This window comes from Suricata suricatta, chromosome 14, assembly GCF_006229205.1.
Source record: "Suricata suricatta isolate VVHF042 chromosome 14, meerkat_22Aug2017_6uvM2_HiC, whole genome shotgun sequence".
NCBI classification, from domain to species: Eukaryota; Metazoa; Chordata; class Mammalia; order Carnivora; family Herpestidae; genus Suricata; species Suricata suricatta.
The window spans coordinates 74,348,707-74,375,459 of NC_043713.1; the positions used below are offsets into that span (position 1 = coordinate 74,348,707).

Consider the following 26,753-nt stretch of genomic DNA (forward strand, 5'->3'; position numbering starts at 1 on the left):
TTGCCAGCACCCCGTGTATGTATCTCTGATTTTCACACCCACACCTTGACCTCTAAACGCATAAATAACCTCCTCTTCACTTACTTCGCAGTTCTCTGCCTTTGTTCCGTGGATAAGTGCGATCACATTGGTACTTCAGATTTTAAGGAACTGGAAGATGGCTAATTTTCTGGTCATCTTCCTTTTACTTTTGAATGTGGCATCTTATAAGTAATTATTACTATTTTTTTTTTACGCGGTGGGACATCATGGTAGATAGAATGAAGTTGAAAATGTTTTTGATTGAATGTCGAATGCCCACTGTGTTCCAGGCACAGTCCTGCTTCATTATGTCATTATACAATATTTATTTATGTGCCTTTGTCCTTTATGACACCGTGCTGGCTGTTACTCATCTTCTGCTTCTGCCGCACACAACTCCGCACCCGTGGTGTGTAACTCACATTGATGATTAGAAGTCATAGGAGTTTTATGAGCTATATCTAGTTCAGATTTTTGTTGTCGTACTTATTTTTTAATGTGCCAATTCTTCATGACTAAATCGGGTACTCTAGATTTCCTAAAGCGACACATTGCATGAAATAGCCCATTAGGCTTAAGAAATTATCGCACATCTAAGGTTCTTGTTAATCATTCATCCCTTTAACAGAGTAGATATTGAGCACGGAATACGGATAGCAGGTGTTAGGTGCGTAATGGTGAGCACAACATCGTCTTTCCCCTCAAGGATCTTGTTTTCCAGTGGGGAAAGCAGGCACTGAACACGACACCAGAATTAGAAAATCTTTTATATTTCTAATAGTATTGCTTGCGTGGTATGCTGGAAAATTAAAGGTGGGAATGGGGTAAATAAAGCTCCGTGGAGCATGTTAGAAATAAGTAGGTCCAATAGGGCAAATCCATTTGTTCTCTTCTCCTTGTTGTTTGCCTGTTTTTTGTTTTGTTTCCTTTTTTAATTTGAAGGCAATACATTTTTTTCCCCCAAAAGCTTCTAATGAATGTCAGGATGAAAGAAAAGAGAGCATTTATAGGAGAGAGATTAACTAAAGCTCCTAAAATAGCTCTTTGTTTCTGAAAACCTTGCTCTGCCGTCTATCTTATAACTGGGGGCGGGGGGAACACTCCAGAACTTGCTTGCATAGCCCTTGCCCTGATGTGACCTCATGAACAGGCTGATTTATTTTTAAAAATATATGGGAAAAGTTTTTTTTTCTTAATGGCTTTTGCCCATGAACAGTTGATCTTAATATGTGACTTCTGATTTGTCACTATTGAATGTGGTGGGTATTGGGTGAGATGATGATTTCATAATATTGTATCAGAAAATATTACTATAGGCACGTATTTTTCAGACAGAACAATCTCCACTTTTAAAGCCTCTTCATTTAACTCAAATATCAAATAACTTCTTTGTGGCCTGTGTTATGCTACGTGCTCTCTTTCTAAGATTCATTTTCTAGTTATTTATTTATAAATCTGTCCAGCACCTACTATGTGCCTGGCATGATGCTATGTTCTCAGGTGTATTGTGTACATCCATCAAATCCAATGACCTATTAATATCTTTTTTAAAGAAAAAATTACATTTCATGAGGATCGATAGAGGGACCTTTCCAGGGGTACCTGGGTGGCTCAGTCAGTTAAGTGTCCGACTTCGGCTCAGGTCATGATCTCATAGCTTGTGAGTCCGAGATCCACGTCAGGCTCTTTGCTGACAACTCGGAGCCAGGAGCCTGCTTTGGATTCTGTGTCTCCTTCGCTGGCCCTTCCTGCTCATGCTCTGTCTCTCTCTCTTTCAAAAATAAACAAACATTAAAAAAAAAAAAAAGGAACATTTTTTTATAAGGTACATGAAAGAGGAGGATTAGATCCCTACAATACATGTTGTCACATACTTGGTAGTCATTAGATTTGACCAAGTTTTACATTATCCTTTCAAAATGGGGAATCCAGGTTTTGAGCTACTTCGCTCTTTCTGGTCCATCTGTTAAGACATGTATTGAGGCTTCTCATTCCTTGTCTCCTGATCTCTCACATAGTGTCTCTTTGTTGGCACTTCTCCACTGCAGACCTTGTTCTTACACAGGTTCTGCTTCCGTGGATGTGGGGCCGAGCCAGAGAATCTCTAGTTCTCCCCTTCCAGGTGATGCTGAGGTTGCCAGTCTGCAGATCACACTGTGAGAAGCATCGGTGTACGTGATTTCTTCAGGTCTAACTGCTGCTTCAGTAATTTTCTTTTCGGCTGTGTCTAATCTTCCACTTAAGGCATTCAATGAGTTTTTAACTTTGAGTTCAATAACGATACTTTTCATTTTTAAAATTTGTATTTGGTTCCTTTCAAATGCGTGTGGTCCTTTTTTCAGAGTATCCTGTTCTTTTATTAAAGTTCCTACTCATTTACCTCGGTAATAATTAAATTTATTTTATGGCCCATTTTAGATTGTGTTTTATCTGGAGTTTTTGGAGCACTGATTTTCCCATTTCTTATATGTGATGATGCTCTTTTGTGGTGGTTTGGGTGGTTTCCTTTTCCTCATTATATATCGTTGTTGGTTTTTACTTTTTTAGTGTAAACTCATTTCTAGCAGGTGGTGTGTGTGTGTGTGCGCGTGCGCACATGCGTCCGTGTGCCCTGGATTGTGAAAGTGTCCCCACAAGTTGTTCTCCTGTTGTGTCTACCATTGCCCTAGGGCTCAGTGATCCTGGGCCAGTGTTGACCTTAATCTCTTGTTTCCTAGTTCCCACACTATACAGGATACTATAAATACAGACATCCTACCTGGGATTACAGTTCTAATAGCCAGCTTATTTCTTTCCCCCTAAAAGGATCCTGGCCAAGGGTAGACGTCTTCTCACTTTCTGGTGGGCAGAGAACTTCCAATTTGCCCATTTGTTTTTGGGTTGAGTCTGTGGCTCTTTTCTTGCCTAAATGTGGCCCTTATAAACCCTTCTTTTCAGACTTTCCTGTTGTACTCAAGTGACTGTCCACCTGTCTAGAGCTTTATATCCCTAGCTTTTAATCCTTCTTGTGAGTATCTCACCTCTTACCATCCGGTGTATTTCATGTTGATTCTCCTTCCTTTTATTGAAGACTGGCCCTTTTTCTAATCTCGACCATATGGGCTAGCTTTGAGCATGATGGAGTTTTTAAGAGAAATCTTATTTTATAGTGCAGAATTTCTCAATCATAATTATTTCACAGAGGGTAGCTCCTACCCCTATATTAATCATACTCTTAACTCAGAAACAGAATTCTATTTTAGTCTCCCAATGATAAATTAGTATATAGTGGAAAGAGAATTAAACTTCTGTTCGGAATGAAATGATACGATAAACACAAACATCCACATGAGTGTGCGTGTGATTTGCGCAAGGAAGAAGAGTTTGTAACACAGAGCGTGCTGTATCTCACGAGCTCTCAGTAACTGCAGGATCTGTCAAAAACATGTACTTCATGTGAGCAATAACAATAATAGCAGGTGATGTTTCTGGAGTGTTGACTGAATGCCGAGAAATAGGCTAAACACTTTGTATAGCGTTTTTTCATTTAAACCTCCCAACAGCCCTCTGAGGAAGTTATCTCTATGTTGAAAATGAGGCTCAGAGAGGTTAAGTGACTTGCCCAAAGCCACAGAGCCGGCAAGTGGTGGAGCTGAGATTTGAACCCACTCGGATTTTAAAGTAAGGTGCCGTTAATGATAACGCTTCCGTAGGAGTATTGTCTGTGAATCTCCATATATTTCCTCGGTCTTTATTTGGGTTTCTTGGGGTGGAAAACTTCTCTTTCTCATCCTTATGAAATGTAATTTGCATTAATTCTCTTCTTTTCATTTTGCTTAAGAAAAGTATTAGGTAATTGAACTCAGGTTGGATTTGAGGCTATGTTGATGGAGGTACACATGGCATGTGGGCTGAAGCATTCAATGGAAATTTTCTTTCCATCAGCTAATTTTTAAAGTATGAAGCAAGTAGATTCTGATACTACAGGGAAGATTTAAATCCTCTTGAGAGCTTGGCGGTGTTGAACAATGTTCCGGCAGTTCTACGTTTTCAGTCTCCCACCTCCTCTCAGGGTGCCTGAAGCTCAGCGAATGCTCCTTGGCACTTCCCAGGAGCAGCCAGACCTCCTGGTCGTGGCTTCCTTTCCTGACCCTCCCCCCAACCCCTCACCACTCCATCTGCTCCCCAGCGCTGCTTCCGATATTGTTGTCACTGGGGTACTTTGGAAACAGATTCTTCTGGGTCTGTAAGCTGAAAACAAGACTGCTGCTCCTCTCTGGTGCACAAGCTTGGTTCAGGAAACACGGGGTTAAAAAGGAAGCCTGGACTGTGACAACTGTCCTAGGGGGCGCTGTAGCAAGCTCCGGCAGTGACTCATGCGGCTCTGTCACTTGGATCAGCATTGGCCCCTGCCACGCAGGCGGCCAGGTGGGGTTACAGCCGGAGCACGCATAGAGTGGGGAGCATGAAGCCTGCACTGCGGGGGCTGTGATGCCCGGCTTGCCAACCCAACCGGCCGGCTCTCCACTGACGCCTCAGCCTGCAGTCATGGTAACGCTTCTGGCCCGCTCCACCCCCCGGAGCCCACCACAATGGACAGCCTCCTGGTGACTGATGGCCGAGAGTCCCCAGTCCCTGATCCAGAGAGCTTAGTAGGTCTGCAGGAAGTGGAGAAGATGTAAGATGTCCCTAGCTGGGAGTCATGCCTTAACGAGGTAGGACGCTGATGCCCATCGGTGCGTTGACACCGTCAGCGCGCAGGGGTGTTGTAAATCACCGGGAAGAACTTTATTTGGCTGGTGTTTCATTATGCTGATTAAACTGCGGTGGATTCGGGTGGCATGATTGAGGTGGGGAGGAGGGATAATGAACTAAAAAAAAAAAAAAGTGGTTGATAAGCGCTCTGAGCATACTCCCCTGGATATGAATGAGCTAGACTGCAGTGCTGTCCTAACATGAGTTACATACCTCCCAGAGCCCCTCTCCTGCCCCTTCCTCCCATCCCGGTTAGTATGCAGAGATGTAGAAATGCTTCTTATTTCAGTGGGTAGCATTAAATATGAATGACTTAGAGCTGTCCAGAGGAGGAAACACATAGGTGTAGGTCAGCTGGCATGCTGGCACTGGCCAGCCTGATGCTCTGTCGAAGCGTTCTGGAAATCTCACGAACGAGCCACTTGCTCACGTGAGTTCCCCAAGTGTTTGTTCCGCCAGCTGACCTGTTTGAGTTTCTCCTTCAGTTTACCCCAGCGGGGAAGGCAGCCTGTCTGCCGGTTGGTGGCCATGTTGGCAGAGAAGGGGTTAATCTCTTGTTGCTGTAAGAGCCAAGGCTGGGTCTGCCTGTGTGAGCCAGATTGAAAGCAGGCGCTGCAGTGCCATCGGGAACCGCTGAAGGAGTAAGACGAGATTTTCTCCGCAACAGTGTTGAATCCGTCTGAATTATCTTCTCCCCCTCTTCTTCTTGTTTTTCTTTAACCAGCTCCTCCCCCCTTCGTTCCCACCCTCAAGTCTGATGATGACACCTCCAATTTTGATGAACCAGAGAAGAATTCGTGGGTTTCATCCTCTCCACGCCAGCTGAGCCTCTCTGGTTTCTCGGGCGAAGAACTGCCGTTTGTGGGGTTTTCGTATAGCAAGGCACTGGGGATTCTTGGTAGATCTGAGTAAGTGAAAATTTGACTTTCTGAAGACCTGCACTGATGCAAGGCATACAGAGCCCAAAGGTGGTGGGGGTGGTGGGGTGGGGAGGGGGGAGCGCAGTGAGGGGAAGCTGGTAATCAGCCTGCATGTGGGGAGCGGTTTACCTCTCTGGGCTTCGGTGGGGTATGGTAGACTGTTAATGTTCTCATCTTGCTGTGTTTCAGGTCCCTCTCCCTCTCCCTAGCATCCTAATTGTCCATTGGGCACTTTGGATTAGTTTTCCAGTGTTTGGTCTTCTTTTAGAGGGGAGGAAATAGTGGGGGGATAGCTAGCAGTGCAGATGCTTGGTGGAAGGAGAAACGTGCAGGGCTCCAGGGAGCTGTCCGTCTCCTTATCCATCTGTGTATCCGTCTCCCTCTCAGGTGGGTGGGTGGAGGTTGCTATCTTGGCTGTGGAGCGAGATCTCATAAGCTCAAGGTTTATGATGGCTTCGCTGAGCTGCAAGTGGCTGTACCCGAGCCCTAACGGATAGGTGGTGCTCGGTTCCGCTCGAAGTCTACTGCAAGATCAGAGATCTGGGAGCTGAGCCTGGCTGAGCTGGTGGAGCACTGGTTACCAGAGAGAGCCCCGTTACCGTGAGCCACTGGGAGGGAGTGTGATGTCGCCGAGTCATTGATTCACAGAAATTTGGCTTCCCGGGGAGGGGGGGGGGATGCCAAACAAACCTGGAGACTAGAAAATGGATGTATAAACATCACTGTAAACCTCTTGACATGATAGGTCTCTTCTCCATTCTTGAAAAAGCTCATGAAAAACGCATTCACACGGCACTTGGGACCAGAGGGTCCTGGCTCCCAGCCTCCTGGAATTTCTTTCAGATGCAGTAGCTTCTGTGGATGTCGGAGCTCAGTGTCTTGCTTCGTTCTGTGATCCGATGACATTCTGCGTTCAGAGGCATGAGTTCCTCGGGAAGGTCTTGGACCAGCTGGGTCATTCCCCCAGTGCCCTGGCTTTCTCGCCGGGAGGCTCTTGGGGTAACATTAGGTAATTAGTTGCTGCCCGCTTAGGAGATAAGCAGAATTTGATTTTCTCCTTGGCAGCACCCATTCCTGATTTGTTGTGCTTGTAGTTAAGATATCCATTTGAAGGCATGTGTCGGTTCTTGGATGGTTTCTCCCCATGGGTGCTATTTTGACACTAGTGTTCCTCAAAAGATCTCAGACCATTGTGGGGAATTGGGCACTTGAGATGAAATTGGGTTGTGGGTTGTGATTGAATTGGAGAGAGATTTTTAATCTTGAAAGATGCCGCCATGGTCCTACTTTACTCCTTCCCTGGGGGGGGTGGGCCGGGTGAATATTTGGGGTTTGATTTTGGTGGCGTTGGCTGTGCCTTTCTGACTAATTTGCTCTGCAGCCCCAAAACAATCTGGATGGTAGGAGGAGAGGCAGAGAGCTCACTAGCTGTTGAATGTGCCATCAGATGGGTTTGAAATAGCCCAGCAGGGCATTTCAAGAGCAGGGCAGAAGCGGAGGGCTGATAGGAAAGAACGTGTGGTTGGGGGGAGCCGAACATTGACACACACGGCACACTGAAGGTCACAGTTCGGACTGGACGGAGACGTGGGGAGAGTTCTAGTTCTGGTTAGCAGTAGGCTGGCTGGCTTATTGTGGAAGCTTGCTTGGGGTACTAGTGATCTGACAAATTAAGAAGGGCTTGGGGGAATTTGATTTTGGGGGCAAAAAGACAGAATGATGTGGAGGATCTTAGGCATTGCCATTAAACCGAAGCAGCGTGTGATTAATGGCTTACCGTTCTGGAAGCCTGGAATTGCATCGGCTCCTCACGGAGAGCTCTGTTAAGACAGCTCTGTGACAGGGACATCGCAGTTTCCAGGCCCAGGCACTCGATAAGTATTTGTTGATTTAATTTGCTCGTGATTCCCCCCCTCGCCCCAACTGTGTTTATACTGCTTATTGTATTTGAAGATCAGCTATTTTACCTTCGATAGTTCACAATACATCTCCAGAGCATAAAACGAGCTTCTGTTCATGCCCCAACAGAATGCTTAATAAGGTTCTCCTAAAAAAGAAAAAAAAGTGCCTGCAAACAAATCCGTACATGTCTCATCTGGAAGATGGGCTTGGAGTAGTCCTGTCTTTGGGGAACTTTGGAATCCGAAAGATTTTTCTTTCATCTCGTGTCTTTTAGTGTGATCTTGCTGTCGGATTGGGCTCTTCTTGCCATGGGCAGCCCTACGGGTGAAACCCATAGCATCATTTTAGGAATTCACTCCACCTGTTGGATGTAGGTGACCCTGGACAGATTGCATTCTCATTAGTTAGAAATTCAATAGAAGAGGCAGTGATGAAATTAGTTAGAAGCTCCCGCAGATACGTTGTGAGGCGGGAGGAGGCATTTTCTGGGTGTCCCACCACTGCCACCAGGGACCTTCTCTTCCTTCCTGAGTGAGTTCCTCCTTCTCCCCACCCCTGTTTTCAGCATCACAGGTTTCTGTGGACACACAGGGATTACGTGTGCCGCTACTCACTCTTCACCCCACCGAGGAAATAGCAGATGATGCTGTGCACGACCCAGATCTGTTACCGGTGAATTGCATGAAATGTTCAAAGGTGGAGCTGAGTGAATGAGGAGTTTTCTCGGAGGCTCCGGTGGTGGGAATGGTTTTAATTGTTGTGATCATTGGCCACTTTTTAGGATCCTTTTCTGGGACCCCAGACGGTTTTTAAGCCAGGCATTGAGTGCATCTTTATTTTAGGCTCAGCAAGAATCTTGATCTCAGCGCTCTGTGTCTGAGGGATCGTGGGCGTTCCTCACAGCTTGAGTTGGAGGGAGCGGGAGAGGTTCCACAGGACTAGTTTTGGTTGTCTGTGGGGTGGGATTCTGGCAGAGCCGGTGCTGGAGAGTGAGGGAGTGTCTGCCCTCGTGCCTCTTTTTCTTTTTAACTGATGATAGCCCAAGTCACATCCCCAAGCTCTGAATGCTTGGGTGTTTCTCTGAGTCTCTGTTTGCTTGAATTTTACAGTATGTTAACGATGTGTGTTAAAGGTTTAAAAATAAAATGGATCCCAGCTCTCTTCCCTCCCCTGTCAGCATGGGGTATATGTCTTTAGATCTGTGTCCCTCCTAGATATGAAGTACTGCTTCATTTAAGCTCTTGATGAAACAGTGCATTTCTTCAAACCTTCACTATAAACTCTAGAAGGAAGAAGCCAGTTGGTTTGATATTTTGTGCTAGTTTTACACGTGCTGGTTTGATGCTTTTGGAGAACTTGGAGATCTTGGAGGAGCAAAGAGATCTCAGGGAGGCTGGAATACGTAGGATGCCAGTGCCCAAATAGGCTGTTTTTAGGAAGGGGCTCTCTCTTCCTTTTGGCTCTGGGCTCTTTCCTTTCCTTCTGGGTGATCTGAAGTTTTGTTTCAGCGCCAGCCATCTACACACTTGGAGGAACAAGGAATGGCTTCCACCATTGCCTTCCCAGATTTTCAGGGAACCAGGTTCTTGTGCCTCTTCTTTGCCTCACTGGGGCTTCTTTGCATGTCTGTTTCCTTCGCCGCAAAGGTGGGGTAATAATGTTCCCTTTCTCTTAGGGCTTTCGAGAGGATTATGTGAAGCACAGAAGCACTTGATCTAGTACTTGGCCCATGGAAAAGTCTCAGTTAACATTTACTCTTATTTTTGTTATTACTAGTATACTCTGTATATGCATAGTGTCCTATTTATACTGAGAGGATATGGAAGGGACTCAGCAATAATTCAGTAGTCTGGTCATGCCAGAGCAGAAACCCAGCTTCCCAGGCCCTGGAAATTTAATGCTAGAGAAGCTTAAACATCTGACCAACCACAGCTTAATATACACTTGCCAGATACCTATGGGTAAGAGGTAGTTGTGGGGATGGAATGGACTGGGGGGCAGAATTAGGACGCCCAGTCCCAGGACGGGTTCCTTTCTGTCAAGTTGAACAAGTCAAGGCACATATGTTTGAAAGAGTCCAGGGGACCCAGAGCAAACACCTTTCCTGCAGAATATCATGGTACAGACGGGCTATCCGACTGCTCTTGGAGTCAGGAAAGGAGGGCAGCCTCCATTGTGGGAGACACTTAATAGGCAATGCCAAGTCCCAGCTCTCGCCAAGTTATGGCAGTGATCTTCACTGGACTGTCTATCCATTTCCTCAAGTCCACCGTGATCTTGAGCAGGGCTGGATCTGATTGATCCCAGTTCTCCTGGAGCACAGGACATGGTAGATCCTCAGTAAATGCCTGTATTGGGAACTGAGTGTGTGAGCCCACTAATGGGAGGTAAAATATTTGACCTTTTAAAAGACGGTAGATTTGGATGAGGGGAAGGGAAGGTGGGTCAAGTGGCACTTATAGGCCACCAACTCTGTTTCAGGCTCTGTTTTAAGCATTTTACGCAGATTAACTCACTTAAAGTGCACAGTGGCCCACAAGGAAGGGCCTGTCTTTATTCTCATTTTACATGTAAGGAAACTGAGGCATGGAGATATTAAGCAACTTACCCCAAGGTCATGTAGCTCCGAGTGGCTCAGCTGGAAGTTGAACCCAGACAATGTGGCAGCTCCAGAGTCTCGTAGCCACTGTGCTATGCTGCCAGGTATCAAGGCTGCTGGGAGGAGAAATTGGGAGATTTGTGTGGTGTCCCCAGGCTCACATGCTTGTTGGAAGTGGAGGCCTATTGTGGGGAATGATATGGGCAGTGGGGTCGGGGGCAGGGGGCGATGAGAGCTGGCAAACAGTCTAATTGCTGGATTTTGTTTTCAATCTCTGCAAGTTTTTTGAGTAGGCAGACTATGTAGCTCTTGGATTTTTAAAAAAAAATTTCTTCCTCCTGTCATTTAGAGACTCTTCCCTGGTGTGTGTGTGTGTGTGTGTGTGTGTGTGTGTGTGTGTGTACATTAACACATGCAGATATACTCTCTCTCTCTGAAAGGTCTTCTTTGCTTGAGTGTAAGCTTGGTAAGCACAGGGAATTGTGTTGACCTTCCTCTTCACCGTGTCTTCAGGCCGATGATATACAAGATGCTCAGTAAGCATTTGGTGAATCAGTCCAAATCATTTTTATGGCTGCAGCTTTCAATTTGTTGGCGACTCTATGATGCGTGTCTATGCAAATCTATGTTTTGCACTTCCAGCCACCTTCTGTCATTTATCCTGGGGATGGCTTATTCCAGTGGAGGATGGCCTGAATCCTCCAAATGGTCCTACTTCCTTTTTACTGAAATACTTAGGATGGTGGGTAGTCTTCCCTTAAAAACGATCTTTCTTTCCACATCCAGCCCGTGGCTGGCTGTCATTGTGCATGCTACCTCCAGATCCCTTGCAAAGAGGTTTATCTGTGTTTTGATTTAAAAAAAAAAAAAAGGCAACAATAACAGAATGTGCTCTGGTACACAAACATGTGTATTCTCCTCTGTGCTTCCCAAATAAGTTTCAAAAACCTTAACGAGATCCTGCCCATGGTTCCTGCCTTCAAGCACCCTGTGTTGTTTCCATCCCACCATCATCCAGACCAGATACCTGACATCTGCCTCTGTTGGGTTGGGTTCTCTCCTCTCACTCACTCCATTTCTTCTTTCCTTTAGTCAAGCACATCTTGTTCTCCTTGCCTTATTCTGTTCTCTATTTAGACTGTGCGTGCTTGCCTCTCGGGCCTGGCAGGACCATTCTGCCGCCTTCTTGTTTGTCTTAAAGATACCTTTAGGAAATGTAATCCAAACGAGCCTAGTCTGATCCTGAAGATTAGGCTCCAAAAGATCTGTCAAGTGCGTTTTTTGCTGGCCTACACATGCTAATTTGCATGGTTGCCTCGGATCCCTTCAGAAGACAGTAATTGACTAAATGGTGCTGTGTGTTCCCAAGCTCTGCGCCAGTTTGGCACCTCTTCCCTCGCCTAAGTGAATATCTCTCCTTCTCTCTGTTTTCCTTGTCTTAAGTCTCCTGACCTCTGTCATCTTCCTTTCTTTGACCAGCTTCCTGGAAGAATAGCCCGCACTCCATGCCTCTCTTTCAGTCTCTACAACCTTACAGAAATTACTATCTGAGAAGCCACGGATTCCACTCAACCACCAAAGCCGGTGATCCCCACTGCACCACGTGGTACAGTCTGTTACCACACGTGTCTTGAAACTTTCTGCTGGTGTCTCTGCTGGCATCTCTTCCACATCATGGAAATTTGTTTTCCCTCCTACCTCTCTGACTGCCGATCTCACTGCTTCTTGGCTGTCATCGTCTGTTCCAGGTCTTTGAAATGTTGCACTGTCTCCTCAAGGTCCATTCTCAGTTAACCTTTTAGCCCGGTCTTGCTGATCTCATTCAGTTCCTTGACTTACAATCTCCTTTCCCTATGGCCTTCCTCCCAGAATGTCCTGTGTTCATTATTGCCAGGACTTCTACCAGTTTCTCAACATCCCTGACCTCCGTTCCCTCCCGACACAGACAGACTTGTGTGCTCACTCAGTTAGCCAGTTTTGGTTTCTTCATTTAAGAAACTATCATTTTTTCTACCCTTGTAGACAAGAAAACTGAGCCATCTTAGGCTGTTCTCCATCTTTCCCACCAGCCTATCATTTGCCAAGTCCTCAAGGTTGTACCTCTAGGATGTTGCTTGGATACCCATCTTTCTGTCCTTACCACCACCCCTCATGGGGTTTTGCTTAGACTATTGCAGTAGCCTCCTAACTGATTCCTCTGCCTCCAGTCTTCCCAGATCTGATCCGTTCTCCACAGAGGATGGAATTCTTCCAGAGCACAAGTTGGATGATGTCATTCTCCTGCTCAGACCTTCAGTAGCCTCACAGTGGGCACAAAATTAATGGCCGCTCCAGAACTTGGTATTCAAACCTGGTATGCCAAGACCCCCAGCCTTCCTTTTCATTTGTATCTCCTTCTTGTCCCCTGTGTCTGGGCACACTGCTCAGTGCTCATTGAGGTCAGGGACCGTGTCTTCCACCTTTTGCCTGAAAAAGTGCCTTGCCCTTGGCAGGTCTTCAAAGAACATTTTTCAAATTGAATTACACTAAAGTGGCCAGGAATTATGATTATGCCAATTCCTTCTGCTCACTTTATACCATTCCTTCTGCACAGCTAATGGACGCTGTCCTCTCTTGAGCACGTCTTGTGTGCCCCCCTAGCTATGCTGAATGCTTTTATAGGCGTTCTCTCACAAAGTCTTCACAGTCTCGCCACAACTCTGTGAGGTAGCAGGTATGATCCCCATTTCACAGGCAAGGACACTGAGGCTCAGCCAAGTTCAATTCTTTTCCTGAAACCTTGCAGGTAGTAACACATGTAAGACCTAGACCCGTAGCTGGCTGCCTCCAGGACCAATGTGCTGTGCTGCCTCCAACGCTCATGATTTCCCTGGATTATGCACAACCTGCAGGCTGGCCTAATCATAAATGTGAGAGAGTGGATCTGACCGAGAATTCACGCACGGTGCCAGGCCCTCCTCTAAGTGCTTGACAAACCTTCTCCTTTAATCTCAGCCACCCAGTCTTCCACAGATAGGGAAACTGATCTTGAGGCTTGGGTTACTTACTGAAGGTCACACACCTTGCACGTGGCAGAGAATGGCCAACTCTTCCCACTTGTAACTTCAGAGTGAACATAGGTATTCTTTATTTTGGGGGGCAAACTGTGGTACACTCATTAGCAGTCTGGGCTTTGGCCTCAGATAGATGTGGGTTCTAGACTCTGCCGCTCACCACCCCTGTGAATGAGGCATTTAAATTCTTCCAGCCTCGATTCCCTTATGTACAAAGTGGGGTTGTTACAGCACCTACCTGCTCGGGACGTGCAGAGCGCCTGGCGTTAGCGTTAGCACCTGGAGTGGAGCGAGTGTCCGTGTCATACTTGTTTTTGCTATTTTGGGGTGAGGATGGGCCTAGGGCTGCTTTTAATTCTCCTTTCTTCCCTGCTTGAGTTTATAAAGCCATCTTGCTGGTTTCTGCCCATTGAGAGAATCAGGCTCCACGTGGGGTGCCTGACAGATGTCCTAATATCTCCATCCAATTCTTGTTTACTCTGAATGGAGTCCGTGATGTGTTGGCTAAACTGGTTCCTTCCCTAAAACGTGCTCGAGGCTTCTTGTCGGATCCGGTTTCCAGTGGAGTCTGGAACTCGGTGCTGCGGGCATGGTGCTGTGCCCAACCTGGATGTCCTGTGCTCCCCGCCCCCTCCAGTGTTTGAGTGTCCCCTGGAGGGGACGGTGTGTGTGTCATCGTGACCCTGCTGTCCCAGAACCAGTGTATCTGGGCATCTCCCAGGCGAGGGCCAGAGGCTTTATGGTGCCAGCCTCGATTCAGTGTACTTCTTGTTTGGATTCCCCTGTCCGCTGTGACCTCTAAGCCGAGGCTGCCTGGGGCACAGACACATTTGGCATACCATTCATTCTCCCATTCATTCACCCCACAAATACGTTGTTCTTGGGCTTGTGGCATAACTGACAGACAAGGTCCTTGCCCTCAGGAAGCTAGCATTCTGTTGGGCGGGGGGGAGGGGGCAGACAGGATGAATAAGTTCATAAAAGATTTTCAGATGACGGTGCGAGCTGTGAAGAAATCAGCCTGGGATGGGGAACGGCCACACTGGTCCCTGAGGCTGGGCCTCGCCTGTGGCTCTCCAGTGAGCACAGAGCCCAGTGGGGTAGTGGGAGCTCCGGGATGCATGGGGAAGGGGGTCCGAGTTGAGGTAAGATGGGCCTTCAGGCTTGGGATTGGAGTAGGGACGTGGTAGATGTGGTTCTCACTGACCGCTGTGTGGTGGTTACAAGAACTGGACTCGAGGAGGTAAGTTAGGTCACTTCAGCTGTCCAGCGGGGAGCTGGCAGTATGTCAGTGATGTGCCCCGCAGAGCTAGCACTGGCTTAGAGGTGGGACTGTACTAGAAATCACATGAGTCTACGCTCTCATTAATAATGTGGTTCTTAATAAATGATTTCTTGAGTTACCTATTAATCATTCCAAAGCAGATGCTGTAATCCAACTGGAAACCACTGCTGCGTGTCTGTGTGTGTGTGTGTGCCCGCGCGCCCGCGCATGTGTGGTGTGTGTGTGGGTTGGAGGGGGCGCCCCAGAGCCAGCTAGACACTGAAACTTTAGTAGAACAGTATTTTTAATACTTCCAAGTGTTCATGATGGACACCACTTGTGTGTTTTGAAATGGGCTTATAAAGTTAGTTCATAAATTTCAGAGTGCTCAATCTTAAAAGCCAATATATTTTTGGAACAGAATGCTGATGAGTGTTTTATTTTTTGCACCATATTACATCTTGCAGTTGCATGTATTTTTAGTGCTGTTGGCCACAATTAAGGTAGGGCCCTCAGCTGAGCTAATTTTGATTCCCCTCGGTTTAGACTCAAGTATCCATTCTTGGTTATCTCAAGAATATCTGATTTGTGATCTATGTTCTCTGTGATCTGGTGGCATCTTCTGCAGTCTTAGGATCCTATTCCTAAGCGACTAAATGGATGGCTTGATGCTTATGCAGGACCTTAATTATTATAGCAGCGATGAGAGAGTACTCAACGCATATGCTTTCTTTAGGACGGAAACACAGATCATATTTTCTTTTGATACGAAGCATTCTCTTGGTAGCTTTATTAAGGATTTTTTTTTTGAGTCCTGTGGATTATTATAGACACTGGGAAAACTTCTTTTTATCATTGGTACTTAAATGTTGGAGTTAAATGGAAAGCAATTTTTAGGTCACATCTAACACATTTTAAGAAAATATGCTTTATGCTGCAGCAGAAACCACCAAGCCCAACCTTCTCTCTGTGTGTCATATACCATTACCTCTATTAATACTCTTTGTGCCTCTATAATTACAAGGCAGATGTGTATATCAGGACGAGATGTTGATTTCAGAGTAAATTTTTCTAGAAAATAGAAGCTGGAAAAAAGAGGAAAACCCAAACTTGGCTTCGTGTTTGAAGAGACAGCACTGCTGTGTGTGGGTGGGTGGCTGTGTGCACCCGCTGCTCAGAAGTGCCTTTTCTCTCCATGGGTATAACTGGCTGTGTATCCGCGATGTGGCCAGGAGGAGTAGGCAAGCAATGTGTGGGCAGGCTGCATGTTCTTTTATTAGCATCCTCATTGTACTGCATCTCATCGAGCCCGGAGCATGAACCAGCCTGGGCCTCTAAAGTCTGCACTGTTTCCCATGTAATTACCCCCCTGCGCCGCCAAACAAGGGAGGAAGAGTTGCTCATGTGTGTGCATTGAGCCGTTTCTAGGGGTGGCTATGGACCGACCTGAATGGATGTTGTTGGGCACCCGGACTGTCCTGGGCTCAGCCTTGGAGCTGCCCTCCCAGGACTGCACACAGCCAGTCATGGATGGACATTACCTTCTCTTGAGTGATCTGTTTCCCTTTCTTCTGTGAGCTCCCAGGGTCTCTGCAGCTCTATTCCTTGAGTTGCTTTTCTTGGCTTATCCAGGGATGTCTAGCCAAGAAGTAGCAGAGTTGGGATTTGAACCCATGGCTGTTGGGTTGCAGAGCCCAACTTTGACCCAAAACCCAGCTCTACGGCACCACACCTGCACCCACATCATCATAGTGGGATAGGAGCACGTAGAGACTGTAGGGTAAGCTATTCCTTGGCCTCATTGCCATGGGTTGACAATACCCAGCTCTTAGGATTGTTGAGTCCAATGAAGTAACCTGTAAAGTATCTAGTGTCTGATGCATAGTTCAGTGCTCAGCAAATGAGCACTATTAGTGATGACAAAGGCAATGACATTAATTCTCTCTCTGCAGTGTTACTTGTTTGAGGGCAGGACTTCTGACTTTCTTAACTAGGTGTCTACATGAAAAATAAATAGAACACAAATATGTTGAGCCATATCTGTCTCTAGTATATTTCTTTACAGAAATAATTCATGGAAATGGTATACTGTAGTTGACTTATTAAAAATGGGGGTAGGAATAGTCTTTAATCAGTGTCTGCAATCTGTACATTGTTTTGAAATTCATAGCCCACCATGATTAACTTCAAGATTGTGTCCCTACTCAAAGAGTGACCAAATGGCACCAATACCAAATGGCCTGGCCAGAAATGCCACCTGGAGCCAATTGTTGGGGACAGTCATACGATGAGTTTTAAGAACCTGGACCCTAAGTCACAGGTCCATTCTTCTAATTAGCATCTAGGTTCTCAAGCCTCTCTGTACATTAGAATCACCCGAGAGCGTGATAAATATGGTGCTGCCCAGGCCCTGCTACCAGTCATTCTCTGGTTTAATTGGTCTGGTTGGGCTCTGGACATCAGGGTTTTTTTTGTTTTTGTTTTTTTTTAAAGACTTTAGTTTTTTTTTTTAAGAGCAGGTCTAGGTTCACAACAATGTTAACAAGAGGTACAGAGATTTCCCGCTTACCCCCTGCCCCCAAATGTGCAGTCTCCCGCATCATCAACATCCCACACCAAGAGGGGTGGTCTTGTTACAGTCGGTGGATCTACATTGACGTGTCATCATCCCCCAAAGTCCGTGGTTCACCGTTAGGGTTCTCTCTTAGTGGTGTGCATTTTGTGGGTTTGGACAGATGGGTAATGACATGCATCCACCATTATAGTATCACATGGAATGTTTCCACTGCCCTACGTCGGTACTTTACTACTTTTTAATTTTTGTTTATTTTTAATTTATTTTAGGGAGAGAGATAGAGTGTGAGTGGGGGAGGGGCAGAGAGCAAGGGAGACACAGAATCCGAAGCAGGCTCTGAGCTGTCAGCACAGAGTTTGACGCGGGGCTTGAACTCGTGAACCTTGAGATCATGACCTGAGGTGAAGTCGGACGTGTAGCCGACTGAGCCATGAGGCGCCCCTACATCAGTACTTTATAAAAGCTTTCCAGGTGATTCTAACATGTGGGCTGATTGAAGACCAGGGAAGTTCCAGAAAGCCGTGATGACCTTTCCACCCTCCACCCCCCAGCCTTGTCCAATCACATTCCTGCTGTGGGATTGTTGGTACAAGTTGGGTTCAGAGCCAGCATTCTTACCATAGCATTTTTTAGGTGTAATTTTGATTGATTCTTAACAATCAATTTTTAGCACCTTGATTCTGAAGAGTTCTTAATTGCTGTACTTAGAACTTCTAAACAGTGAACATTTTTCAAGCATCAAAATAGCTATCAAAATAGAAGCAAGGAGTTGGGCCTCAGGTGACGAGGGCATGTCACTGTTTCCTGTGAGTACAGGCGGGTGGGGGGCTGTGCCTCCCCTCGATTCTGGGCACCATTAACGAGTGACCTAGAAACACTTCTGCAGGGGATGAACAAGCAATCAGCTTTGGTCCCCACAGCAGTGCACTTTAAACATGGAACATGGCTGGATCTTGTCCTCCACCTGTCAAGTTTTGGGGCCACTTCTCACCCCAAGATCACATAGCCCCATAGCCCCTGCCATGGTCCTTTTTAAAGGGGCTGGTTCTGTGCACAGGCACAGACAGAGGCCTGACCCAGGTCAGTGTGTTACATAGTGACGTGTGGGTGCCTCCTGATTAGTAAAGGACCAAGGACCCCGTCTGAGGATCGTCCCTCCCTCGGGTGGTTTGGGTCTTCTCTAGCCTACCTGCTAGAGTGATATCAGTCAGGAATAAAGGAGGCAGCAAAGACAACCCAAGGCCATACCAAGCAACCCATTTCATCTCAGATTGAAAAGAAAAACTGTGTGTGTGTGTGTGTGTGTGTGTGTGTGTGTGTGTGTGTGTGTGTGTATGTGTTTTGGCTAGATTTTAGGTGGAAAATAGGCTGGTGAGAGCTGCAGAACTTGATTAAAATTTTTAGCCAAAAGTGATATCTTAAAAAAGATTTGTATTTCTGGGGATGCCTGTGGGGCTCAATTGGTTAAGTGCTGACTCTTGGTTTCGGCTCCGGCCATGTTTGAGCTCCATGTTGGGCAATGTGCTGACAGCCTGGAGCCTGCTTGGGATTCTCTCTCCCACTCTCTCTCTCCCCCTCCCCTTCTTGCACTCTCTCTTTCAAAATAAATAAACTAAAAAAAAAAAAAAAAGATTTATATCTGGGGCACTTGGGTGGCTCAGTCTAACCGACTGATCTTGATCTTGCAGTTTGTGAGTTTGAGACCCGTGTCAGGCTCTGGGCTGACAGCTCAGAGCCTGGAGCCTGCTTCAGATCCTGTGACTCCCTCTCTCTGTGCCCCTCACCAGCTTGTACTCTGTCTCTCTTCCTCTCAAAAATAAACATTAAAATTTTTTTTTAAAGTTTTATTTTGGGATTTCAATCCCTTTTGCCCTTTTTTGTGAATAACCAACATTTGTTTTAATGTGAATAATAGCACAGAGGACTTTCAGCCCCCTGAGATTTGCTCTTTCAAGCAACTGTTTTAGGCCTGCGAGGCATGTGCTACTTACATCGTTGCATGGGTTGTGGTGATAAAAAATGATAATGATAATAGTAACGGTTGACATTTGTTGAACCCTTGTAATGTGCCAGACTCTGTGCCATGAGCCGTACCCGGTTTATCTCATTTATTCCTCACTTGGACTCTTTGAAGTAGGTTGAGCATTATCCCCATTATACAGATGAGGGGACTGAGGCTCAGTGAATGGCAGAGTCAGATTTTGAGTAGAGCAGCATGACTCTGGGTGTCTATCGCTTTGCTGCCCTGCAGTGTGTGTGTATGTAGGGAGCTGTTACTGGGGTCTAGCGAGCCAGCGCTGTCATGTCAACCCTTGCCACTGGGCCAGGCTGACTTGCTGTAGGAAATGGACCTGATATAGGCCGGGAAGTAGTGTGGGGCATCAGAAAGCAGAACATTCACCTGCTGGTAAGACGTGAACACTTTCTGACCCCCTGCTCCTGCAGGCCCGTTCCCAAGGCAGCAAAGATGGGTGTGCGGGGCAGAGGTGAGCTCTGCTGCACATCCGTCCAGGCACAAGAACCTCTCTGTTCCCTGTGCCCTGCCCTTCACCAGTCCTGGTGTTCTTGTCCAGGATGCCGACCACTGAGGGTAGCCACCCTGTGACAAGTGTCTTCTCCACCCATGACTAATGGCCTCCAGGGATGAGGCAGTGTGTGTGAGGTGCACGTCCACCATGTGGGTGCGTGCCTCCTTTTTGTGGAGACGGCTTCCTTCTGGCCCACTCTCGGGAGGTTGTGCTGCCCTGTTTATGTGATCTCATCCCGGCAGTTCTGTCCGACGCATTGGTCAGCCTCCACACTCACCCCAGCTCTCTGTTAAGACCAGCAGGAGCCATTTATTAATTGGCAGCTTCCCCACATATAGAATGAGGATAATAAATTGTATCTGCCTCATAGAACTATAGAGAAGAAAGAGCTGAGACACATCTAGCTTTAGACCAGAGCCCTGTGGGTAGTCTGCTCAGGGGGGTGTTCCTGTTGCTGCTGTAATGAGTTGCCACAGATAAGTGGCTTAAAACAGCACAAACATGGGGCGCCTGGGTGGCTCAGTCAGTTAAGTGTCCGACTTCGGCTCAGGTCATGACCTCACGGTTCATGGGTTCGAGTCTCGCATCTGGTTCTGTGCTGACAGCTCAGAGCCTGGAGCCTGCTTCGGATTCTGTGTCTCCCTCTTACTCTCTGCCCCTCCCCCACTCATGGTCTGTCTCTCTCTCTCTCTGTTTCAAAAATAAAAATAAACTATATATAAAAAAGAAAAGAAAAGAAAAAACACAAACTTACAGGACCTTACAGTCCTGGAGATCAGGAGCCCAAGATGGGCTTTGCTGGACTGAAATCAGGGTGCAGACAAGGCTATACTCTATGGAGCATCTAGGAGATGCTGGCCTTCCCAGCTTCTAGAGGCCGCCCAGACTCTTTGGCTTCAGGTCCCTTCCTCTGCCTTCAAAGCTAGCAGTGTAGCACCTTCAATCTCTCTGTCTCCGACCCTACTTCTGTTGTCACATCCCCTTCCTCCTCTGCTTCTGTTTCTGAAGGACCCTTGTGATAACGTTGCATCTGCCCAGTAAATCTAAGATAATTTCCCCCATCTCAGGATCCTTAAGCTAATCCTCTTCTCGAAGTCCGGTAAGAGATCCATGGGTTCCAGGGGTCAGGACGTGGACGTGGTGGGGGCAGGTCCCCCGTAACATGCATTAGCTTGCTTTTACAAAATGAGACAGAACCAAACTGGCTAGCTTGGAGATGGAAGAGCCGGTAATTCGATCAGCATAGTGACTAATGACGTTTGTTAGGCACATGCTGTGTTCACTCACTCTTGCCTCAGGGCCTTTGCATCTGTTTTTCCCCCTTCTCTGGAGCTTGGGTTTCCTTCCAGAGCATCGATGGCCAGCACCTTCTTATCCTTCAGGTCCCAGCTCAGATGTCACCACTCAGAGAGACCTCCCTGGTCACCCTTGCTTAGATCAGGCCCCTGGCCCCATTTCTTCTCTCGTACCATATCACCCATTTCCTTCTTTGACATTATCTGTAACCTTTTTGTTTGTGCGTCTATCTGTCTGCCCTCTGTGAATGTCAGCTCCAGGAGGGCAGGGACCTTGTCTGTCTTGTTCACTGCTGTTCCAGGACCTGGAACGGTTTATGGAACAGAGCAGGTGCAGAGTGCCTGTCTGTTCATAGATGGCAACCAAGGCTCAGAGAGGCTGAATCATTGCCTCAGGTCAGCGGCGACTGAGTCTACACCCAATCCTGCCTGCCTCCAGAGTTCTTGCTTCTGTCCACCTCTTTGCCCCGTGGCTGAGATGTCATCAGAAGCTTCTCAAGCCAGCTCTGTTGACGGACACAGAACTCCGGCAGGTGTATCCTCTCCCTGCCGCAGTTTCTGAAAGTGACTTTTCAGGACCACCCGCTTGGCCACCTTAATGCTGGTTTTCTTATCTAGGTCTGTTGTATCAAGTCTGGACTCCCCTGCCAAGACTAGCTCCATGGAAAAGAAACTTCTCATCAAAAGCAAAGAGCTGCAAGACTCCCAGGACAAGTGTCACAAGGTATTTATTTCCGCAGCTGGCCTCCTTCCTTGCTCCAGGATCCTCCCGTCAATCTATGCCAAGGGATCCGCCCGGGGCCGCTGCTGGCGCTGAGCCACCTGGTCCATACCCAGCGGGCGAGGCGCTCCCTCCCTCGCTGAAGTCTCGCCTCCAGCAGCTCAGAGGGAGATGAATTCAGGCCTTGACGTTGCCGTAAATCCTTTAAATCTTAACCAGAGGAGGCCCTGGATTTAAGACGGCTCGTTCCTCGGCATGACCCAGCCAGATGTCTGCTTCTTCCGGCAGGTGGCGTGGGTCCTCACCTGTGGCCGAGCTGCACCCCATCCGCTTTGAGTGATGCGAAGTCTCTCTTCTTAGTCCTTTAAAACTCCTGCTTATGTAACTGCGGCCACTGTGTTGACTATGCTCAACGTCTCTTAACACTCACTGTTCCTGCCCAGGGGCAGCTCTCTGGAAGCTCATAAAACCCACTGCTTGCCTGGGACTCCTGAGAGTGCAGACGAATACCTATCTCCCTGCCCTGTCCTGGATTTGTCCTCTAGATCTTTGCAAGGAGATGGGGGGGATCAAGATGGATTTGGGATAAAATTAAAGTGACGTGTGCAGAAAGCCAAACTAAACCCAAAAAGCATACAAGCGAAAAATGGTGATTGTGGCTTCCTTGCTCACTGGGCTAGAGAAGTGATCAAGTGTGAACCGAGTCTTGGATGAGAGGAGTGACTTAGCATTGGTGACTGTCCTTACGAAGAACTGTGCACTCCCGGGAGAAGAAGCAATGGTATTTCCTTACCAACCTTTGGTGAATTAGTGCCAGCCCAGACCACCAGGTGGTTTCGGAGGCTGCTTGAGATTTGATTGCTCCTGACGAACCTCCACGGGCCCTTTTAACCTGTCGATGTGTCTGTTTCAGATGGAGCAGGAAATGACCCGGTTACATCGGAGAGTGTCAGAGGTGGAGGCTGTGCTTAGTCAGAAGGAGGTGGAGCTGAAGGCCTCTGAGACTCAGAGATCCCTCCTGGAGCAGGACCTTGCTACCTACATCACAGAATGCAGTGTGAGCCTTCCCCAAAGTCCCCTTCCCTTGGAGGTGGCACTTCCTGTCGTGTGTGTCTCATCCTGTTTCATGACGGCTTCATGAGGCACATCACAGTCAAAGGCAGAGAGTAGAGAGAGAAAGGGAGTATTCAGAGGCAAGGTGTGTGATTGGCAGGATAGTGTGAGCCAGGCGGGAGCTCAGAACAGTGAGCCTGGGCTCCAGGAGTCCAGGTAGGCCGCGGAGCATGGATGCGATCATAATTGTCACTGTGGTGAGCTACAGAGGGTCCTAACCCCTCCCCTCCTAACCTCTCTGGTCTGTATCCTGTCCAACACGATCAGCCTCAGGAACCCAACTTCTAAAGACACAAATCCGCCCAAGATCAGTTTTCCATTGCTTAGCACCAGTGTAGCAACAAGAAGACTCAGCCTGTAAAAACCTAGACCCTCTGTCATTATTTACCATGTGACTTTTTTTTTTCCTTTCCTTCACAAGAGTAGACTGTCCTCTCCATTGTCTCGTTAAATTTTTCATTCAGGTGTTTTTTTTTTTTTAATGTGGCCAATTAAACAGTCTTAAGAAGTTGAATCACACATTTTTCAAGTTTTTTTCACAAGAGAGAAGGAAATCTATAGAACGTGGCTGATTAAGAATAACTGCTATGTTTCCATTCCAGATTTGGCTGCCTTTCAGTGGTGGGTGAAGTTATTCAGATATGTATTTCAGATATGTATTTCAGTGCCACTGAACACTGAGGGAACCTTATGGATGCAAGGTGTCCAGGAAACATAAGCCAGGAGGTGGAAATAGACTTCTCGGAGTCTTAAATGACACCTAGGCATGAAGGAAGTCCTTGCCGCTTTGAAAGAGGGATCTATACCGGAGAGCCCTCTAATAACCGATAGTCCAGAAAAGACTCTGCAGCCATCCCCATGGTGGTTTAATGAAAGGCTAAGGGATCTTAATGGTGTTTGGTCCTGAACGTCCAAGTAAGTATCTGGTAGAACAGGTCGATGGTGGTAGGAGCAGGTTGTGTTGGAGTTTCAGGCCGGACCCATGAGGTCACAAGGTTGAGATGATGTTTCTTGAACCAAGGGGTTTTTACAGGATGAAAGCCGCAGCCAACAGCCAACCGGAAGTTGTCAGCTTTGCTCCGTCACCCGAAACCGTCCTGGTGTCTGAGAAGCAGCTTGCAGCTCCCTTAATGAATCTTTTCAAGCAGAGCAGGAACCACAGGGCATCCCTATTAAAATTTTTGCTTTCCTTAGAGCTTAAAGCGAAGTTTGGAGCAAGCACGGATGGAGGTATCCCAGGAGGATGACAAAGCACTGCAGCTCCTCCATGATATCAGAGAGCAGAGCCGGAAGCTCCAGGAGATCAAAGAGCAGGTATGACCTGCTGCTTGGGAGCAGGGCGGCACCTCAGACCTCTTATTTCAGGACAGGAGTGTTTGAGGGAGGGAAGGGGAGGGAAGGAGGGGAGGTTGGGGGGAAGAGAGAGAGGTATGTAGGTCACTTGAAAACTGTAGCTTCTCCATGGTTTATATAAACGGTGGAGCGCGTGTTCTAGCTCTTTTTGAAGTCTGCACCCCATCATGGCTACTCTCTTCACTTAAAGGGGTAGGTTTAGAACAAAGGTGGCCAAACTGCAGCCTATGCGGCGCATCTGGCTCACCACCTGTTTTCCATGGCCAGAAGCTAAGAATGAGTTTTGCATTTTTAACTGATTAGGGGGAAAAAAAGAAGATGGCTGTTGCAAGACTTGTGAAAATTCTATGGAAAATTATATGGATGCTTGGTTCAGCATCCATAAATAAAGTTTTATTGGAACAGAGCCATGCCCATTCATTTCTGTGGTGTCCATGGTTGCTTGTCATGCTACAATGGCAGGGGTGGGTAGTTGTGACAAAGACCATATGGCCTACAAAGCAGATATTGCTTGCTGTCTAGCTTTTTAGAGAAAAAGTTTGCCAATCTCTGCTTTAGACCATCAAAAAAAATTAAATATTTTTATATAGCTTCTCAGATGCACTTTTTTTCGGGAGGAGACAGGATAAGTCGTTGCGTTACTTCTATAAAGATGTAGAAGACGAATCTGAGCAGCCAAAGTCGAGTCAGAATTAACACAGGGAATCTGAGTGCAGAAAGCCATCCCCTGAGTGTTGGGAAAAGAGAATCAAGATGTTCAAAAGCTTTATCTTTCTCCCTCTCTCTTTCTCTCTCTGTCTCTCCCTTTCTAAAAGGGTTTTCTTTTTAGATGGTTCATTTTTACTTTGCCTCATTGTTTCCTTTTTAGCATGGATTTTTCTGTCCTTTGAAGAAACTGTAAATAGAAACTTTAATGAAGAGATGGCAGTGAGCAATTGGAGAGCTGAATTATCAGCTGCCAGGCAATTCTCATTCATTTCAGAAACTCTAATGGACACAGTGATGGCACTGAACGTTTTTGTCTCGGGGTAGTACAAACTTAGCCATCTGTGAAGTGCTAATACAAGAGACTCCCGCAAACCATTTGATCCATTAACTCTTCTTCTTCTTTTTTTAACGTTTTATTTATTTTTGAGAGAGAGAGAGAGAGAGAGAGAGAGAGAGAGAGACAGCATGAACAGGGGAGGGGCAGAGAGAGAGGGAGACACAGAATCCTAAGACAGGCTCCAGGCTCTGAGCTGTCAGCACAGAGTCCAATGCAGGTCTTGAACCCATGAGCCGTGAGATCATGACCTGAGCCAAAGTCGGATGCTTAACTGACTGAGCCACCCAGGCGCCCCACCATTAGCTGTTCTTTAAAGAAGGAATGATTGGGGGGATTTGTTGGCACGATCTGTTTATCACCTTAATATTTTAAAGTGGTTAGTTAATATCATCCTGCTTTATAAAGATGTTATAAATACACCTGCAAAGGAAATGTTGCAGTCTGTTCTGAACACCAGTACTAATCTTAGAGATTTTGTAGGTTACACAGAGAGTTTGAAAAGTCTGCTCTGACAGTTGACTCACTGCCCCTTTTATCAACATAGTTTTTCATCGTAAAAGTTTCAAGAGGTAGGATTCTTTTTCTCCTGTTAGTTCAATGTGTTTTGGAGATTTGCTATTTGGGGACATCCTGGGGAAATGAAAGCTGCGTTTGGCCAGCAGAGGGAGCAGCTGGTGTCCGTGAATTCCATAGAAACTGAATTATCAGGACATTTTGAAAAGGTACATGCTGGTGGTTGAGTTCAAAGAAACGTCTTTGATGATTCATGCCACAGCTGGCACACATGTGGAGGTTTAGATTTAATGATTGCTAAAAGTTCCACTGGGGGGCAGAAAACTTCTCAGGTTTAGATTTTATTTCTCATCAGAAGATGGATTTATTAAATCGACTTCTGTTGAGTTTTGGGAGACCAGGATGTCTGGAGAGCAGGAAAAAGCATTTCCTGCTCCTGAACAGACCCCTAGTAGTTGGTTTGCAGTGTGTCCCAAATTTGGCATTTATTCCCCACTGTTTCTCTCAAAAGCTAATTTCCATATAGCACTGTGTTATTTTATTTTCTAAACATTTTGCTTCTGGTTAGCTACCTCCTGTAGAGTGTTTGCCTTTGGTTTGAAATTACAAACACCTAAGAGTCTTCCATGATAATTGATTCATGCACCATTCTTAGCGATAACTGATGCTCTTCGCCCCTTCCTCAGGAAGGGAAACGGAAGTTTGGGTCACACAGAAGGCACTGGTGTTTCAAGACTTCTGACTGAATAGCAGTATGTTTGATACTGTCTTCCTACAATACTCTGAGGCTCCATTCAGACTTACTTTAGGCGGACCTCAAACGTTGTCCGTAGTTCCCAATCTTGATCCCACTCAGCACTGACCTACTGCCCATCCCGTGCTGAGATGCACCTGTTCTCTCCCCTTGGAAGCAGACCTGATTCTTTTCTCTCAGATTTTCCTGATGCAGTGATTTGGTTAGCTTTTGGATTTATAGGATTTCCTTGAAATAGGCAGCCTAATAACAGCAGCTCAACAGCTGAGGTAGAATAAGCTGGGTACCCCAAGAGCCCGGATCGCTGATGGAGATGTTGTCTGATTCTTGCCTTCCTCCCCCTGGGTGCTGCCAGCTCAGGAA

General features: G+C 46.7%; 1 protein-coding gene across 1 annotated transcript in view; it reads left to right on the top strand.

The window, feature by feature from the left end:
- CIT (citron rho-interacting serine/threonine kinase) overlaps positions 1-26,753 on the top strand; it is a 165,146-nt gene that overhangs the window by 53,498 nt on the left and 84,895 nt on the right. Inside the window, exons 9-12 of the mRNA XM_029922425.1 lie at positions 5,480-5,663; positions 21,510-21,615; positions 22,526-22,669; positions 23,920-24,039. Of these exons, the coding sequence (XP_029778285.1) occupies positions 5,480-5,663; positions 21,510-21,615; positions 22,526-22,669; positions 23,920-24,039 (554 nt within the window). The remainder of the gene's footprint in view (positions 1-5,479; positions 5,664-21,509; positions 21,616-22,525; positions 22,670-23,919; positions 24,040-26,753) is intronic.